This window comes from Panulirus ornatus, chromosome 65, assembly GCF_036320965.1.
Source record: "Panulirus ornatus isolate Po-2019 chromosome 65, ASM3632096v1, whole genome shotgun sequence".
NCBI classification, from domain to species: Eukaryota; Metazoa; Arthropoda; class Malacostraca; order Decapoda; family Palinuridae; genus Panulirus; species Panulirus ornatus.
The window spans coordinates 26,234,683-26,254,902 of NC_092288.1; the positions used below are offsets into that span (position 1 = coordinate 26,234,683).

Below are 20,220 nucleotides of genomic sequence, written 5' to 3' on the forward strand. Positions count from 1 at the left end.
GGGTCTCTGTACCTCACAATAGGGTGGTGGTCCCAGCCATGGTCTACTGGGTCGTGGGTCTGTGTACTTCACAATAGGGTGGTGGTCCCAGCCATGGTCTACTGGGTCGTGGGTCTCTGTACCTCACAATAGGGTGGTGGTCCCAGCCATGGTCTACTGGGTCGTGGGTCTCTGTACCTCACAATAGGGTGGTGGTCCCAGCCATGGTCTACTGGGTCGTGGGTCTCTGTACCTCACAATAGGGTGGTGGTCCCAGCCATGGTCTACTGGGTCGTGGGTCTCTGTACCTCACAATAGGGTGGTGGTCCCAGCCATGGTCTACTGGGTCGTGGGTCTGTGTACCTCACAATAGGGTGGTGGTCCCAGCCATGGTCTACTGGGTCGTGGGTCTGTGTACCTCACAATAGGGTGGTGGTCCCAGCACTGTTGTATGGGTCTGGGGGTCATTCCCCGAGCATTACTGTTGATGGGTCTTGATAGTTGTGAGGTTCTCGTAGTGGTTGCGGAGTTGTGGTGGTGGGGTTGTGGTGTAGGGGTTGTAGTGGAGGAGTTGTGGTGTAGGGGTTGTAGTGGAGGAGTTGTGGTGTAGGGGTTGTGTGTGGTGGTTGTGGTGTAGGGGTTGTGTGTGGTGGTTGTGGTGTAGGGGTTGTGTGTGGTGGTTGTGGTGTAGGGGTTGTGTGTGGTGGTTGTGGTGTAGGGGTTGTGTGTGGTGGTTGTGGTGATAGACACTTGTGGAGATGCTGGGACATGCGAGTGACAACAATTGGGTATTAACAACGTTGTCTTGATGATGTAGGGTCAGTTGCTGTGGTGTGAACACTGTGGTCTTGATGAAGTAGGGTCAGTTGCTATGGTCTTAACACTGTGGTCTTGATGATGTAGGGTCAGTTGCTATGGTCTTAACACTGTGGTCTTGATGATGTAGGGTCAGTTGCTATGGTCTTAACACTGTGGTCTTGATGATGTAGGGTCAGTTGCTATGGTCTTAACACTGTGGTCTTGATGATGTAGGGTCAGTTGCTATGGTCTTAACACTGTGGTCTTGATGATGTAGGGTCAGTTGCTGTGGTCTTCACCAGTACAGTCTGGTCCTCAGCACCAGCAGGGTCTTAGTAGTGCAGTGGTTACTGTTGTTCTCGTGGATCTGTGGTCGTCTTGCTGTGGTCGTCTTGCTGCGGTCGTCTTGCTGTGGTCGTCTTGCTGTGGTCGTCTTGCTGTGGTCGTCTTGTTGTGGTCGTGTAGTCCTGGTCTTATCCCCTCCCCGTGGATGGACAGAGGGTGAGGGTGGAGCGTGTGGTGAGCGCTCCGTGTGGCGCGGGGCGTCGTCCAACACGCACCGTCGGACTCCCTCTGCTACGACCCGTCTCCCTCCTGCTGTAGCCCTCCTCGTTTCCCTGTCTTAAGAGATGAAATCTTGACTCAGCTTACGCTATTCTCGGCTCAGTATCAGCAGTGTCAGCAGGCTGACACCCTATCCTCTCCTCGGTATCAGCAATGTCAGCAGGCTGACACTCTCTCTCCTCTGCTGCTGGCAGGGTAGCAGGGGTCGCCTGATCCATCCTTGGCAGGGTGGGTCTGGGAAGGCCATCTGCCGCTGCCATTGTCTCCCTGTCATTTCATATTCAACTTCTCTCGTGACACTTGGCCTTCCTCTCCCTGGAACACATGTCTCTCAGAGATCTCGTCTTTCCTCCACTTTGATCTCTCCCTGTGCCAGGTGGAGATCTTCCTCCAGCAGTCCACTATCTCCCTGTAGCTCCCCCTGTACCATGGGAAGGAGCCACTGTACCGCCAGCTATTGTTAGGTTAACTGACTGACTATCTCTGGTGTTTCTCCCTGTGGTAGGGAGAGTTCTCAACCTACGACGAGGAAGGGAGTTTCGAATGTCTCCCTTGTGCCGAGGGCTGCGAGACGTGCGAGGACGCCAGCCCCTGCGTCGTCTCCCTGAACTGGTTGATGCGGACGGCCATCCTCACCCTGTCCATCATCATCATCCTGAGCCTCCCTGTCATCGTCGTCTTCACTTGGAAGTATGGAAACATCAAGGTACGTCTCCCTCACTCTCCCTACCATCTGCTCCCTTTCTGGAACTCGACATCGACATTTTTGTCATCAGTCAGAGCGAGGGAAGTTGGGAGTGCATGGCAGGCGTCTTCTATACAGCCATATTTAACCATTTTATTCCTATATTCGTAAGTCATCCTTACCATCATAATCCTGTGAACACAACGAACCTTGGCATGGCTCAAGCCGCCTCCTCCTGTGTGTGTACGTGTTTCTTTACCTTCAACTTGTCTGGATTTATGGACCATAATCCTGGAGGAGGAGGAGGTGTCTGTCTTCTTGTATATGTTTACTGCTGTGTGCCTGACTTCTGCCTTTGTCTTCGCCTTGTTATCTACACCTTGTTATCCTCACTTTGCTGGTTATCATCTTCACCTTGTTATCCTCACTTTGCTGGTTGTTATCTTCACCTTGTTATCCTCACTTTGCTGGTTGTTATCTTCACCTTGTTATCCTCACTTTGCTGGTTGTTATCTTCACCTTGTTATCCTCACTTTGCTGGTTGTTATCTTCACCTGGTCTGCCAACGTCACTCCCGGGTTGCAGGTCGTGACCCTTGTGTGAGCAGCGGGTCCTTCATACGTCCGCCGTTTTCTGTCGTGTCCCCTTGAACCGGATTATCCATTTTCTTTTCCCCCGACAATAGTGCTCCTTCTCCGTCATTTGGAAGTTCAATAGGACCGTCAGGAAGGGCTGGGAATGGAGCTCATCAGCACCGTCAGGAGGGCTGACATTGCTTCTCATCAGCACCGTCAGTTCAGTGACGCTGGTATTCACAAGGACTGTCAGGAGAGCTGACACTGGCGTTGATCAGCAGCGTCAGTGTGGGGGGAGGGGCTGACACTGGTGTTGATCAGCAGCGTCAGTGTAGGGGAGGGGCCACTATTCTTACCTGACCAATTTACATATGTAACATTTCCCTTTCATCAGTGAAGACCTTCATGAATGACCATTATAAGAGGAGATAATCTACAGCATTACTTCACAATGGAAATTACTGCAGGACCTTCTCCTATTGGCAATAATCTTCCTCACTACACCACTGGAACAGAATCTTCCTCACCACACCACTGGAAGAGAATCTTCCTCACCACACCACTGGAACAGAATCTACCTCACCACACCACTGGAACAGAATCTACCTCACCACACCACTGGAAGAGAATCTACCTCACCACACCACTGGAAGAGAATCTACCTCACTACACCACTGGAACAGAATCTTCCTCACCACACCACTGGAACAGAATCTACCTCACCACACCACTGGAAGAGAATCTTCCTCACCACACCACTGGAACAGAATCTACCTCACTACACCACTGGAACAGAATCTTCCTCACCACACCACTGGAACAGAATCTACCTCACCACACCACTGGAACAGAATCTACCTCACCACACCACTGGAAGAGATTCATTATCCTTCTCTTCATGTTAGCCTCGCTGTCTGGCCACTGACACTAAAGGTGTATCAACAACTTATCAGTTACGTCATAATACAGGTATAGCACTGTACTCTCCCGCACTGACGTCATCATCGTCGGCTCTGGGATATTGGCCTGGAGTCCCGATGGGATGGCGAGGGAAGTGGGTCCCTAGGCGCTGGGGTTCGAACCCCAGCGGGAGACGCGGGGGAGGTGGGTGGAATGCTTCCCTCCAAGGATTCAGAGAGAGAGAGAGAGAGAGAGAGAGAGAGAGAGAGAGAGAGACCACTGTAGGAGCAAGTTGCGCACCGACGAGGGCCACCTTCAGTCCAGTTCCTTTCGTCTGTAGGAGTGAGCAACAGGAATTACTGGAGGAACTCATCGGATGGGTCGAGGGAGTGGCAGGAGCGTAGTTCCGTCCACTGTAACAGGCGTGAGGACCAGGGAACACTGTAGGAGTTACCCAGCTGGACCAGGGAACACTGTAGGAGTTACCCAGCTGGACCAGGGAACACTGTAGGAGTTACCCAGCTGGACCAGGGAACACTGTAGGAGTTACCCAGCTGGGTCAGGGAACACTGTAGGAGTTACACAGCTGGATCAGGGAACACTGTAGGAGTTACACAGCTGGACCAGGGAACACTGTAGGAGTTACACAGCTGGACCAGGGAACACTGTAGGAGTTACCCAGCTGGGTCAGACGGATGGAGTGGCGGGAGAGTGTGATGTGAGGTGCCGGGGTAATCATTGTAGGCGATTGCTGGAGTTACATGTTATGACCAAGACTGGCCAGTGAACACGGCCTGTGTGAGCCATGTGCAAGACGTTTTCTGTAGCTTGTTAAATGAGCATTGTGAACATGGATCGAGATGAGAGGAACCTGTGCTGATAAAGTGTAATCTTTGATGACCTTTGACCTCTTCAAAAGGTTTACAGTGGTCGTTACCTCCGTGTAGTGAACGGTAGCATGAGAGGTGTGTCAAGGGACGTCTTCGTGCCAAACTTTGTCAACACTAATTGACATGTGGTTATGTAAAGGTCAAGGTAACTAAACTGACCTTTTGGTGACCTTCGAACAATGAAGAATGACGAAAAATGGTCATATCTCTTACCTGGCGAGTGTATAGCAGGAAGATTATAATACTATACATTTTTACCAAATGTCACGAACACCGAGTGAAATATAGCCTAGTGATGGACAGTCCCAGAATTATCTTTAGATATATTCAAACCTGTGCTGTAGGATGGTAGGCATGTAGGACGGTAGGCATGTAGGACGGTAGCCCTGTAGGATGGTAGGCATGTAGGATGGTAGCCCTGTAGGATGGTAGGTATGTAGGATGGTAGCCCTGTAGGACGGTAGGCATGTAGGATGGTAGCCATGTAGGACGGTAGGCATGTAGGACGGTAGTCCTGTAGGATGGTAGGCATGTAGGATGGTAGTCCTGTAGGATGGTAGCCCTGTAGGATGGTAGAGATAGCTCAGAACACAGATCCTTCTTGTTAATTTATGTCTTTAGTTCCTTTGAAAAAGAAAATGAAGAGAACAGCAATCAGCTAAGATCACTGAACCCAGCAAGATAAAGGCAGTCAGTCGGTCTCAGGAGGAAGGGATGGTATAGAGTCGTGTGTGCTGGAGTGAAGAAAAAGAAAGAGCAAGTTGATCAGAACAATATGTTGCTCTGGGAGAGAAATCCCCCTCCTCCTCCTCCTCCTCCATGTGAACTGTCCCACATTATACACTGTCCCTGGACCTCATCTGTTACATACATAGGATCCATTTTTTCTTTCAGATTCGTGTAATTAGCATTGCTAATGACCTTTGAAGTCATTAGTTCACTTAACCAATTAGAGGGGTAATAAACCCACTGATAACGTGATTTTCTAGTTTCCTCGGACAGAATCATGAGGTCATGAACCTTGTGTACAGCTTCTGGATGTTTACCGAGAAACAAAGTTGTTTACGGTGGCATTACATGTGTTACCATCCTGCTTGGTAATTACATTAGCTTTGAAAATCATATTTCAGTCAGTGTTCTTACTAGCCTTCAAGTGTTCATTACGGTTAATTACCTGTGTAATTACCATCAAGTAGTTCTGATGATGAGGTTCAACCTTTCAGCATGTAACGCGGCTTCCATTACCCTGGCTATCAAAGCAACTCACTCCAAAAATATGTATTTACGGTAATTACCCTCGTTAAAAACTTTTGCAATCATATACCTAAGTCTCTCTCTCTCTCTCTCTCTCTCTCTCTCTCTCTCTCTCTCTCTCTCTCTACCTGTATATATATATATATATATATATATATATATATATATATATATATATATATATATATATATATATATATATATATATATGCAGAACCTTCACCGTAAAGAGGTATATGCAGAGAGAGAGAGAGAGAGAGAGAGAGAGAGAGAGAGAGAGAGAGAGAGAGTTTTGTTGCTGATACCATAATGGTGGCAGATTTGAGAAATTACAGAAGTTGGTGAAAGAGTTGGGAAGTGTGTGTGAAAGGAAGAAATTGAGTTAATGTAAACAAGAGCGAGGTTATTAGGTACAACAGGGTCGAGGGACAGGTTAGCTGGGGTGTGAGTCTGAATGGAGAAAGATCGGAGGAAGTGAAGCGTTTTAGATATGTGGGAGTGGACCTAGCAGCGAATGGAACATTGGAAGTAAGCAATATGGTGTGTGAGGGGGCGAAGGTTCTGGGAGCGCTGAAGACTTTGTGGAAATAAAAAGTTAACTGCGAAGGCATGAATGGGTATGTTTGAAGGTATAGTAGTCCCTACAATATATATATATATATATATATATACATATATATATACATATATATATATATATATATATATATATATATGTATATATATATATACCTATGAGTCCACTGGGAAAATGACACTTATCGTGTTTCATTTTCCCAGTGGACTCATAGGAATATCTTGATCACGCGCAAGATTGTGATTCTTTCCCACACACACACATATATATATATATATATATATATATATATATATATATATATATATATATATTTTTTTTTTTTTTTTTTTTTTTTTTATACTTTGTCGCTGTCTCCCGCGTTTGCGAGGTAGCGCAAGGAAACAGACGAAAGAGGCATTATGTTGGTGGTGGGACGTTGAGGAAGTGTCTGGACAGGGGAGCTGGGGGTAACTGGCTATGATTTCATTATCTGGTTCACTTAACGTAATGTTATGGTGAGGTGGCAGGAGAGAGAGAGAGAGAGAGAGAGAGAGAGAGAGAGAGAGAGAGAGAGAGAGAGAGAGAGAGAGAGAGAGGTTTCTGTGTGTCTGTCCGTGTGTATCTCCGAGTTAGACAGGTGTGTTTGTGTGTACATCCTGAGCTGGGGTGCTGGTCTCACCCACACCCCAAGTTTGGCCACCTGCTTTACAATCTCCCCATAGGGCAGTCTTCTCCCTAACTCCTCTCCCCACCACCCTTCCTCTGCTCTCTACTATCCACCCTACTCTCCTCTCCCATTATCATCTGCCTCCCACCAACATCACCTCCTTTCCTCTCCACCCCACTATCCTCCCCACCCCACTAGCCTCCCCAGTCCCCTGGGGAGTGTTAATCCAGTATGGTTGCTGGGCGTGTCATCCTGGCCATCACTTGGGTTCAGGGCTGGTCAGGGATGATGGTGATGATGTATGTTGGCTGATGTTCACACGATGTTTGGATGATGTTTGAGGTGATGGTCATGTAATGCGTAGAATTTTGAGGGTGATGCTAATTGTTGGGGTGATGTACGGGATATTGATGTTGAGCCTGGTGGATGGTGACATGATGTTAACGCAGTGTTGATGTGCCACATGGGATGTTCTCGGCCGTCGTGATGTTGTTAGATGCAATACAATGCTATTTCAACTTGAGCACATAATCCCATTTTGACATTGTACTTCGGCCACCGCATCCTTCCTTTCCTATCTATTGATTTATCTATCTATCTTCCCATATATCCATCTTTCTCTCTCTTCCTATCTATCTCTATTCATCTGTCGATCTCTCAAACAAGATGCATTATATATTTAGCAGATAAACTAAGCAACATTTATCTATGTTTACCATTTCCATCCCATTCTGACACCCATCATATCTATTGTCTTTCCTATTATTCGTAATGTGTTATTCACTATTGTTCACTAGTTCATCAGTGAATGATGCATCAGGCTGGAATGAACAGTCTGATGTAATGACTGTGTTGTCCACGGCAGCCATTCTGCTCATGAAAATAAATTTCCTGATTATGAAATATTAGTTGAATTTACCAGCTGATATTAACAAACTCATCTTGTATTCATCTGTAACACATTCACCAGCATCACATCATACTCATCACCAACACAGTGTTCATCACCCACGATCACTCATTACCCATGACCTGAGTGAGTCACGACCCTCATGACCTGAGTCACTCACGATCCTCATGACCTAAGTCACTCACGACCCTCATGACCTAAGTCACTCACGACCCTCATGACCTAAGTCACTCACGACCCTCATGACCTATGTGAGTCACGACCCTCATGACCTAAGTCACTCACGACCCTCATGACCTAAGTCACTCACGACCCTCATGACCTATGTGAGTCACGACCCTCATGACCTAAGTCACTCACGACCCTCATGACCTAAGTCACTCACGACCCCCATGACCTATGTGAGTCACGATCCGCATGACCTATGTGAGTCACGACCCTCATGACCTGAGTGAGTCACGACCTTCTTTACGAACGTACTCACGAACTCTGGCGTGAGGGTTGCCACTAACTGCTTGAAGAAGTAATTAGTGATGTTATAATATGTTGATGAAGAGAGGAGTGTTCACCACTGATCCCCAGAGGTCAGTTGTGTGCTCTCCAGGCTCCTACACTCATAACTGCCACGCCATCTGTGACCTGTAACCACAGTTCGGTGGTTAAAAGTTTAATCACTCTCTCAACTACAGTTGAACGTCATCTATGAATGATTTAACTACGATAGTAAAGAAAACAATATCTAGAGAAGTGAAACTCCGTCACGGTGGTGACATCTATGGACCAGAAACTAAACTGTTGTTGGGTTTAGCATTGCCTCTGTCTGAACCCATTAACAGGCATAGCTGCAGCTGGCCACCTGGTGAGGGTCACACGAAGCGGAGACACAGACATGATGTGACCCAGTGTGTCAAACGAAACCGTAGATGCCAAGCTGCGAGGCAGCAGAAATGAAGCAACAATGACACGAAACCCCACCAGCAGCTCCTGCATTACACGTCGTGGCGAGACAGTTTCACGACTCCATTTTTGCGTTTCATAACCCAACGTGTGAGTTCCACACACAATGTACATACCCGTCCACACAACCTCCCACCCACCCCGTCATCTGTGCGAGGTCGCTCAGCTGGCAACTGTTGTGGTCCATGTGGGTTGGATCCTGGTTTTGTGGTAATGTTCGAAGCGCTTCCATCTGTCCCGGATCTTGTTTGCCGGCTCGTGCCCCCAGCAGCCTGCTCTCACTACATCACTACTCACACAAAAGCGGATAATTTCATCTAGGGTATATACATGTTACGGTCACAACGTTAAGCCAGTTTGGTAATTAAAGAGCATTATTCCCCCTGTGTAAACAAGGTAGTCCCCCGTGAGGGCTGGATGTCGCCCTGCCACGGTTACTGGCCACAGCGGTCCTGGGGGAGGAGGATCGCCAGTCAAGTTGTGCTGTCTGCATTACGAAGTAATATTACCCTACACTCGTCATCACTGTCGCTTTCCCGGCCAGGAAATTACACGTGTGTGTTCATACCGGTTTGTTTATATGTACCAATATGTACCTTGATATTCTATCTACAACACACACACATTATATATATATATATATATATATATATATATATATATAATATATACATATATATATATGGTATGGATGAGAGTGGCGAGGTAATAAAGTGTCAGATGGTGTCAGTAAGCAAGATACTATTAGAAAGATTAACATGTCGAACTTGTCATGGGTTCTGGAGGGACCAGCAAGTCCATTACAGCAAGTATCTTACGATGGGGGTCAACGCTCCTCCTCCCACCCTACCCCATGCTGCCATGGGAGGCCCTGCTGCTCCCCCGACCCCCACTTCTTGGTAACATGGGAGCCACTTGTGCGCCCCCCACCCCTCACTCACTGGAATCATGGGAGCTCTTGCTGTACTCCTCCCTCACCACATGGTGCCATGGCAGTCCCTACAGCTGTCCCATGATGTCGAGACCAACCCTAGTTAACTTAGGAGGAACCTGTGGAGTGGACCAGCCATGGGAGTGTCAGTTCATGGAGTGGTGGAGGGTGGTAGTGGTGGAGGGAAGTGGAGGGGACACAAAGTATCAAGCTCACCTGACCCGTCAACACCCCGACCCTGGGGCGTTGTGGTATAGTCTGTTCTTGCCCCGTATACTGGTCAGTGTATGCATACGGATCTGCGCACGTTCATACGTCATACACATTATCTGTACATGGCACAGGTTGTGTGTACGTGGCAGAGGTTATCTGTACGTGGCAGAGGTTATGTGTACGTGGCAGAGGTTATCTGTACGTGGCAGAGGTTATCTGTACGTGGTACAGGTTATCTGTACGTGGCAGGAACCATCTGTACGTTATGATATCTACCTATCCTCAATGTACAGGTAACCATGGCAACACTGCTGCTTCAGGTTGGATAAGCTTCACAGAAACACTTAGTCAGGATCACTTTGATATCTATTCTGGTAGACAATGTTGTAAAGTATTGCCAGGATGACCCACATCTCGAGCAAGTCTGGTATAAAGTCTGGAAACAGTAATGAGTCACCTGGTGATGTTTAGCATCTGGTAATGGTTACTCACAAACATGTTCAGTAAGACAACAGGTAATGTGGAGGCTATGTTCAGCTGCCTGACTGAGCTTATATTCCTCTGTAACGCGCTACAGTTACATGCTCTGTAACGCGCTACAGTTACATGCTCTGTAACGCGCTACAGTTACATGCTCTCCTGTACTGTTTACTGTACACTGTCAGGTGATTTCCAGTCATGATCATGAGATGAATGACGACACATCTTTCATCCAAAAACCGTAAAGGATCCACGTGGTGTCCAGCACAACCTCCTCCCAGAAGCCCTCACCAGCCCTGAGGCCCTCGCCAGCCCTGAGGCCCTCACTAACCCTGAGGCCCTCGCCAGCCCTGAGGCCCTCACCAGCCCTGAGGCCCTCGCCAGCCCTGAGGCCCTCACCAGCCCTGAGGCCCTCACCAGCCCTGAGGCCCTCAGTAACCCTGAGGCCCTCACCAGCCCTGAGGCCCTCACCAGCCCTGAGGCCCTCGCCAGCCCTGAGCGCCTGGGAGGATTCACTTGGTATGAGCAAGTTTGAAAGTCCTTAGCCTCTTCATCGAGATCCCCGGGATACTCAGCCCTGCTGAGCAATTTGAAAGTCCTTAGCCTCTTCATCGAGATCCCCGGGATACTCAGCCCTGCTGAGCAATTTGGTGTCGGCTGAGGAAGGACTACAGTAAGGCTGTGGTATTATCGCCAACCACTTCTCCCATCCTTTGATCCGGGAATGTTAGCCACGCCGCGCCCACCACGACCCTCTCTCTCTCTCTCTCTCTCTCTCTCTCTCTCTCTCTCTCTCTCTCTCTCTCTCTCTCTCTCTCTCTCTCTCTCTCTCTCTCTCTCTCTCTCTCTCTCCCTCTCTCTCTCTGCCCATCTTTTTTTTCTTCTTTACTTCATTGATCGTCGTCTCCTCTTTCTCTTGTCTCAGCTTCATCACAAACTTCCTCTTCTCCCTCCTCCCCAGCCGTGTCACTAGTTGTCCTCCTCTCCATTTCTCCCGAGCCCAGGATGACCCCCCCCCCCCCCCGGCCGTTCATCTAGCCATCATAGTAAAGGTAGTTACATGTAGCCAATTATCTTTATGTCGTCAACAACAACAGACGCACGACTTTATATTCAATATCTCTTCTACTTGACCCAAACTTCTAGTTAGTTACATTTTCACAAAGTATTAAAAATGTCATTTTATGCAACCCTGTTTTAATATTAATTGAATATTGGACTCTCCAATTCGAGTTATATATTGGTTGATTTGTAAATCAGAGATGGAGTTGTCAACTTTTTAATAATTTCCAGAGCAATTTTTTGGATCTGGAAATTCTTTTCATCGTGTCCGAAACAAGAGTTTTATTGACTTAATTCCTATTTCTCGCATGATTACTGGATATGAACTTTTGAAAATAAAAATGTTGCAGAGTACCAGAGTAGGTTAATGGAAGATATGGAGAGTTGGGACATGGAGAGTTGGAACATGGAGAGTTGGAACATGGAGAGTTGGGACATGGAGAGTTGGAACATGGAGAGTTGGGACATGGAGAGTTGGGACATGCTGAGGAGGGACATGAAGAGTTGGGACAAGAGGCCATAGAGAATTGAGACATGAGAGTTAGGACATGGACGTTGTCATACTGGTAGCTCATGACATGGTAGATGCTGCCCTAACATGCCATCACACCTCACATGACAGACCTCACAGGTCAACGTAACTGGGGCACTGATGGTCGAGTGTGAACCATCACAACCTCACCATACATCACAACCTCACCATACGTCACAACCTCACCATACATCACAACCTCACCATACATCACAACCTCACCATACATCCTACATCTGAATGAAAATATTTGAATACCTCATAAACTGAGGTTCAAAGGACGTGTGTGTGTGTATGTGTGTGTGGAGGTGGGCTGTGGTCGTGAGTGATTGTGTGTGTGTGTGTGGAGGTGGGCTGGGGTCGTGAGTGATTGTGTGTGTGTGGTGGTGGGCTGGGGTCGTGAGTGATTGTGTGTGTGTGGAGGTGGGCTGGGGTCGTGAGTGATTGTGTGTGTGTGGTGGTGGGCTGGGGTCGTGAGTGATTGTGTGTGTGTGGTGGTGGGCTGGGGTCGTGAGTGAGGTGTGTGTGTGTGGTGGTGGTGGACTGGGGTCGTGAGTGATGAATGTGGCAGACCTGCTCAGCTCTGGGAGATATATTGCTCGATCCTTTATTTCTGACAGCCTATGGGAACCATACTCCGTTTTCCTTCACATAACTGACACTTGCCTATGACTGGTGGAGAGAAATGGGTTCAAGGAATGGGTGGCGTGACCTGATCAATGGGTGGGACATGACTCACAGCCACTGTGCAACATGATATCAGGATCTTGTATACCTTCCCCTACCTTCACAGACACAACAAGAGCATCTGTGTCATATAAACTCATAAATCACTTCCTTCTCTGTGTGTGGGCGAATGAATAAACCAGACTTCACATCAGACATATGGCTTCAAATTCCCTCAACTGACCTCACCTGGTCAGGTGCACCGTCATTATTGACTTTCAAAATGCTTCATAAATCTAAATCTTCTTATTGTGGAAGTTTGCAAGTGTTTGTTTTCTGCAGTTACCCAGGAAAACAATGTTTTTGACGGACGAAAATGGAATTGTTCCATGGGAAACTAGTGTAGGTATGGGGAATGATTTGGTTCCCGACCCTAGACTTTAACGAGGAACTCGAGATTCAATTATCTATATCTATTTAACCATATCTATCGATGTTATCGATATCTATTTTGCTTTACAATAGTCAACAATATTTTCCTCAGGGAATCATCCTTGTTTCTCTGTGCCAGTGACGGTGGTGTACAGGACACCAGACAGGACAACAACTGGCCAGGAGTGCGAGGGCCTCATCTCCCTCCTGCAGGGTGGGGTATGAGGGCCTCATCTCCCTCCTCCAGGGAGGGGTACGAGGGCCTCATCTCCCTTCTGCAGGCAGAGGTAAGAGGGCCTTCCCTCCCTCCTGCTGGCGACGAATCTAGCCTCAAGCCACGTCCGGACGTGTACGTGAGACGTAGACAGGATATCCCTTCAGGAGTTCCATATCAAGTATCAATGATGGTCACGTGAAACTCATCCCGACCTGCTGTGTGGATCATACAGGCTGAGGTGGTGGTCGTGCCCAACACCCATGGTTCTGCAACGTCCATAACTCATGATGTCTAACAAGATAAAAGCTAAGCTCGTGTTAACATCTTAGCACCGCCATTATCACTGTAGACATTATGATACACAGATGTGACGGACACATACGCTCTGCTCCCCCGATAAAACATTAGATTTAGTGATTTACTACTTTCGCTATATATTCGGAACACTTTCCCTCTTAATCTGAGAATATGTCAATCTTGTCATGCAATTTCTCCATATCACAAATACCACAAACAAATCCCTCTGCTTCTCTAAGTATTTCTCACACATTCTTTAAAGTAAACACCTCATCCACACATCCCTTACCACTCCTGTTACTCTGTGCATGCTACCACCCTCTCAGTGAGTACTCTGCCATACAGCTTACCCGATACACTGAACAAACATCTATCTCTGTACTTCGAACATTCACCCTTGTTCCCTATACCTTATAAGATGGCACTATACAGGCATTCCGCCAAGCCTCAGGCACCTCATCTTTGGAACAAAAGCTCGTCTGTAATCCCGTCCACTCCAGTAACTTTGCCACACCTCACCTTACTCAAGGCTTTCATTACCTTCTCTCTTTTCACCATAACATTGGTTATGTTTCTTTCTCTACGTGCTGCCTCATCCAGACACATCACTCCCGCCAGCCTATCATACGGTACGATCACCTGGTCTTTAGAAGACTTGCTTCATTTCCGAGTTTTGTTACATCTCCATCCATTGTTTATGGACGAGGAACATAAACTTAAGGTTTTTAGATCAAGAAGCTGATCTATAGAACGCTACAAGTATATATGTGTGTGTGTGTGTGTGTGTGTGTGGGAGGGGCGATGCAAGTGATTAGAATCATTTGCTGTTTGCAAATGACTCAGCTTTGATGGGAGACCCAAGTGAAAAACTGCAGAAGCTGGTAACAGAGTTGGGCAGAGTGTGAAAGTTAACAGTAGATGTGAACAAACGTAATGTGTGGTGTGAAGATGACACAGGATGGTGTGGGTGTTGTCGGAACAGGGGGAACTTGAGAAGTGGAATGCTTTAGACCTGGAAGTAGACGTGGCAGTGATGGAACCATGGAAGCTAAAGGTATATATAGGGAGGAGGAGGAGGAGGAGGCTACAGTCGTTGGTGCATTAAGAAGTGTGTGGAAGCAGTTGATGTGCGTCAGGGCAAAGATGGACACGACTGACTGAATGTACAGTGATCCGAACAATGTTGTGTGGATGTGGATCTTGAATTACAGTGCAAAAGAAAGGAAGAATGAGGATATGTTGAACACAAGATGTCTGAGGACGATATGTGCTGCGAGTTGTGTATATCGTGTGGGGATGGTGGTGTATGAGAGAGACGTGACATCTGCAGTCGCTAACACTGACCAGGATGTGTTGAAATGGTTCATTAATATGGAGAGGATGAACGAGGAAAGAGTGAGGGATGATCTTGTCAGAAGTGGAGGGAGCACAGGGGAGAGGAAGACCGAACAGCAAGTGGTAGGTTACAATGGAGAGTTTGAGTTATCGGTATAGGAACATTCAGAGGGGCGAGAGGCGTGCATGGGAAAGAGTGAAATGAGTAGGAGTGGTTTATAGGGGGCGACGTGCTTTCAGTGGTCTTAACCAGGTATCATAAAACGGTCAGGGTAAATCATGGAGTAGTATTGCGTGTCTGTGGGACTTGCTATGGATGACAGACGCAGTTACAGAGGGAACAAACACGTCAGGTAACGAGTGGGTGTGTGCACACGAGGCCAGTACTCGTGTGTTCTGGGGAAACGCCTCGTCAAGACGGAAGCAGCGGTTTAGCATGGAAACTATTATCATTATTTATATATTATACTTTGTCGCTGTCTCCCGCGTTAGCGAGGTAGCTCAAGGAAACAGACAAAAGAATGGCCCAACCCACCCACATACTCATGCATATACATACACGCCCACACATGCACATATACATACCTATACATTTCAACGTATACACACACATACATAAGCTGACATATACATATATACACATGTGCATATTCATACTTGCTGCCTTCATTCATTCCCGTGGCCACACCGCCACACATGAAATGGCACCCCCCTCCCCCCGCGCGCGAGAGGTAGCGCCAGGAAAAGACAACAAAGGCCACATTCGTTCACACTCAGTCTCGAGCTGTCATGCGTAATACACCACAACCACAGCTCCCTTTCCACATCCAGGCCCCACAAAACTTTCCATGGTTTACCCCAGACGCTTCACATGCCCTGGATCAATCCATTAACAGCACGTCGATTCCGGTATGCCACATCGTTCCAATTCACTCTATTCCTTGCACGCCTTTCACCCTCCTGTATGTTCGGGCCCCGATCGCTCAAAATCTTTTTCACTTCATCTTTCCACCCCCGGTTTGGTCTCCCACTTTTAGTTCCATCCACCTCTGACAGATATATCCTCTTTGTCAATCTTTCTTCACTCATTCTCTCCTATGTGACCAAACCATTTCAATACACCCTCTTCTGCTCTCTCAACCACACTCTTTTTATTATACACATCTCTCTTACCTTTCATTACTTACTTGATCAAACCACCTCACACCACATTGTCCTCAAACATCTCATTTCCAACACATCCACCCTCCTCTGCACAACCCTATCTATGGCCAACGCCTCGTAGCCAATAATAGTATTATCATTATTATTATCATTATTATCTTAATTATTACTATCATTATCTATTTATCATCATCACCATCTCTGTCATATGAAACAATGCACTTGTGTTTGCTTCATGTTGCAGAAAATGCCGAAGTTTTAGGAGAAAATTATAAAGAAAATACGTGTCAGGAAATCAGATTAAGGTTAATCACTTTAACGATCATTATCGGAAATATTGTTAATCAAATTACCACTCGTTATATTGCGCCTGCATTAAAAAGGTAGAGTTTTACGTGATGAGAGTTAGTCTTTCATTCAGACGAGAGAGAGAGAGAGAGAGAGAGAGAGAGAGAGAGAGAGAGAGAGAGAGCTGGATAAGACAACACTTGATTTGTCCTGAAAAGTCTGTTTTATACGACTCCATCCTGCTCTAATCACCACCGTACCTGATGCCTAATCCCCAATCATCTCACTTGATCCCTAATCCCTTAATCTTCTACTATGGCCAACAATATAAATCGACTGAAGTGTCTCCTGGCCTCAGCATACATAATACACGTCAGTCAGTCATACGAGTCGTTGCCTCGTGTAACTGTAGCTCAGACTCGCCTACTCTTAATCCCCAATCACTCTTTCCTTAATCTCCTAATCCCCTGGTCTGACCATCATCGTTAGAAACTTTCCTATACCTGGAGGCGGAGGGAATCATAAGGAGGGAGTTAGGTAGACGTGACGCTCCCTCTGTGCTGACGCCACAGCAGTGATAATACCATTCCAGACCCACCTCATGCCTGGAACACTGCCATTCCAGACCCATCTCATGCCTGGAACTCTCACTCCCTGGAACACTTTCATTCCAGACCCACATCATGCCTGGAACACTCATTCTCTGGAACACTTCCATTCCAGACCCACCTCATGCCTGGAACTCTTACTCCCTAGAACACTGCCATTCCAAACCCACCTTCAGCCATTCTCAGGTCTGGAACATTTACTCACTGAAACATTAACATCTTAGACCCATCTCAATTCCCTCTCATGCCTGGAATAATCACTTCCTGGAATATTACTATTTTAGGCCCAGTTCCACTCTCTCTCTCACGACTGGAACACAATTATGGAATGATACCATTCTAGACCCTCTCCTGCCTGGAGCAGTCACTCACTGCCTGGAATACCACCGTTCCAGACCTCGTTCCAGTTCTCGTAATTGGAACATTTAGTTCCTTTGAGGACCGGAAGCCCCTGTCCCTGTACCCTCATGTACGATGAGTTGTGAAGGATTTCTTATGTCCTGGAAAGTGTGAGGCATTGCCCCTCACGGGTGCGGCCTCAGTGACACATATGGCCACATGTATGAGAGCCACATGTGTAAGATCATGTGTGGGTCATGTGGTCAAGACCGCCTGTGACACCAGACATGGACAGAACAACATATGTATTACTTGCGGTAAGGTTAGGTTAGGATAGAGACCGGCCTGCCAGACGTATGACGTTAGGATGAAAGCCGGCCTGCCACACGTATGACGTTAGGATGAAAGCCGGCCTGCCAGACGTATGACGTTAGGATAGAAGCCGGCCTGCCAGACGTATGACGTTAGGATAGAAACCGGCCTGCCAGACGTATGACGTTAGGATAGAAGCCGGCCTGCCAGACGTATGACGTTAGGATAGAAGCCGGCCTGCCAGACGTATGACGTTAGGATGAAAGCCGGCCTGCCAGACGTATGACGTTAGGATAGAAGCCGGCCTGCCAGACGTATGACGTTAGGATAGAAACCGGCCTGCCAGACGTATGACGTTAGGATAGAAGCCGGCCTGCCAGACGTATGACGTTAGGATAGAAGCCGGCCTGCCAGACGTATGATGTTAGGAAGGAGGCTGGGCGTGCCAGACGCACGACGTAAGGCAACACGGGGAGGTAATGGCCCCTCGGGTCTTCAGTTATAGTTTTTCGTCAGTTGAATCAACTTGTGAGCTGATCTCCCTCAGTGGAATGTGAGAACTGACGATTCTTTTCTCCTGTATTCATGATACCAGTTTTTTCTGGGCCTTCAACATAAATCACAAGGTTCCCTGTACTTAACATTGAGAGGTTCAGCGAGGGAATAACTGGGGGCTGCCAGAATACATCTACTGGTGATTTATCTTCTCTATATATAACCAGATTGCCATATTACGTTTCTTCTCCTTTATCACAGATGTATTTAGAGACTAACATGACAACATTTATGGAAATTCATATTTTCAATACAAGAAACGTTGTTTATTAAACAGAATATTTATATTTACGTTGACAGTATCAGGTATATTGTGTGTGGTGTTGGAGGCTCTTACAAGGCCACTCACGGGACGTGTCACGTTTATTTTTAGTTAAAACGATTCTTCACTCTCAGGCTGCCACAGAAAATGGCATTCCATTAGCCTCGAATAGAAAATGGATATTTTCCTCTCAAGATAGTCCGGTTCGTTGGCTGGTGGAGAGCGCGAGGACCTCGATGCTCATTGGTCAATGGACTCTATTTCATTTCAGTGTGGCACAGCGCACCACATCTGCAGCGGGTTACACGGGTTTCTTCCCATACCACAATTGTAGGTCACTAATTACCTTCTGGATTAGTTCATGGGCGAACATGAGCAGGTAGGCTGGCCTCTAGCTAGAGGGACGAGACTTTAGATCAACAGATTTTACCGCTACTGGAAAGTCCTCACGTCTGGTAGGTGAGGGTGTTGTGGAGGAGCAGATGATGGTGTTCAGGTAATGATGCTGGGGTTACCGTGCAGGCCCGCGGTGCACGTACGCTGTCCTCCCGACTACCTAGGCAAACTGATTACATCTGAGGAAAACCAGGAGAGAGAGTCATAGACTTGGCGAAGCTCTCCAGACTCTGGGGAAGCTGTCCGTACTCTGGGGAAGCTGTCCGTACTCTGGGGAAGCTGTCCGTACTCTGGGGAAGCTGTCCGTACTCCGGGGAAGCTGTCCGTACTCTGGGGGAAGCTGTCCGTACTCCGGGGAAGCTCTTCGTACTCTGGGGAAGCTGTCCGTACTCCGGGGAAGCTCTTCGTACTCTGGGGGAAGCATATGATACCCTGAGTTACCTGACGATGATATTCACCAAGATGTAAAGTGTCTTGGGTTGTGATGGACGACTTGGAGAGGCTGGTGTTATGATGGTCCCAGGAGTGACCTTGTAGGGTCATTATTATCCTGACCCATGGGTCAACCTCGTCAGGGTCTTTGCTGCTGGCCCCAGGGGTGGCCTCTTTAGGGTTACTATCACCCTGACCCACGGGACAACCATGACCCTGACCACCTGGGTGACCTTGACCCCCGGGGTGACCCAGTGTGTCGTCATCGTGTGTGTTTCTTATGACCATACGAGTCATCCGTGGTCTACCACCGGGGGAGGGAGGTCAAGCGAAGTTGTCAGTCAGTCAGGTGGAGGGTGGTGGAGGATGGGTCAGACTCGGGTGACCTCTGGTGCACGGGTCACGTCGGTCAAACCTGTGGTCCAGCCTCAGGTCAAAAGTTATTCAAGTTACTGTCTAAAACATTCACAAGTCAACCATGTTGTTGACTGGATTCTGGGATGATCACAGAGTGCAGGGGTGCAGCTGGCCTGGGATGGGGTGCAGCTGGCCTGGGATGGGGTGCAGCTGGCCTGGGATGGGGTGCAGCTGGCCTGGGATGGGGTGCAGCTGGCCTGGGACTCAACTTTAGGTCTGGCGGCCCCAGAGGTTGTTTACACTAGTGACGTCATAGATGGGTAGGAGTGAAGACAGCGGCTGGTTCATCTCTCTCTCTCTCTCTCTCTCTCTCTCTCTCTCTCTCTCTCTCTCTCTCTCTGTGTGTGTGTGTGTTCCATTTTCCGTTTTCTCTCGTTCTTTGTTATTCAGTCTCCTTTAGTCTCTCTTTCTTTTATCATCTTTCTCATTATCTTTCGTTGCCATCACCTCCTTCACAATATCCCTCTCTCGTCTTATCATTGTATATTTGGTCTGTCTTTTATCATCACTGGTGTTCATGGGGAGGTAAGTTATCTCCCTCTCT

At 47.6% G+C, this 20,220-nt stretch overlaps 1 protein-coding gene and 1 long non-coding RNA gene across 2 annotated transcripts in view; one reads left to right on the top strand and one right to left on the bottom strand.

Moving 5' to 3' along the window:
* The window catches only part of LOC139746433 (uncharacterized), a 410,448-nt gene that overhangs the window by 335,084 nt on the left and 55,144 nt on the right, over positions 1-20,220 (top strand). The window contains exon 6 of the mRNA XM_071657684.1: positions 1,847-2,047. Coding sequence (XP_071513785.1) covers positions 1,847-2,047 — 201 coding nt within the window. The remainder of the gene's footprint in view (positions 1-1,846; positions 2,048-20,220) is intronic.
* LOC139746435 (uncharacterized) overlaps positions 1-20,220 on the bottom strand; it is a 101,367-nt gene that overhangs the window by 15,282 nt on the left and 65,865 nt on the right. The gene's annotated exons all lie outside the window — the stretch shown is intronic.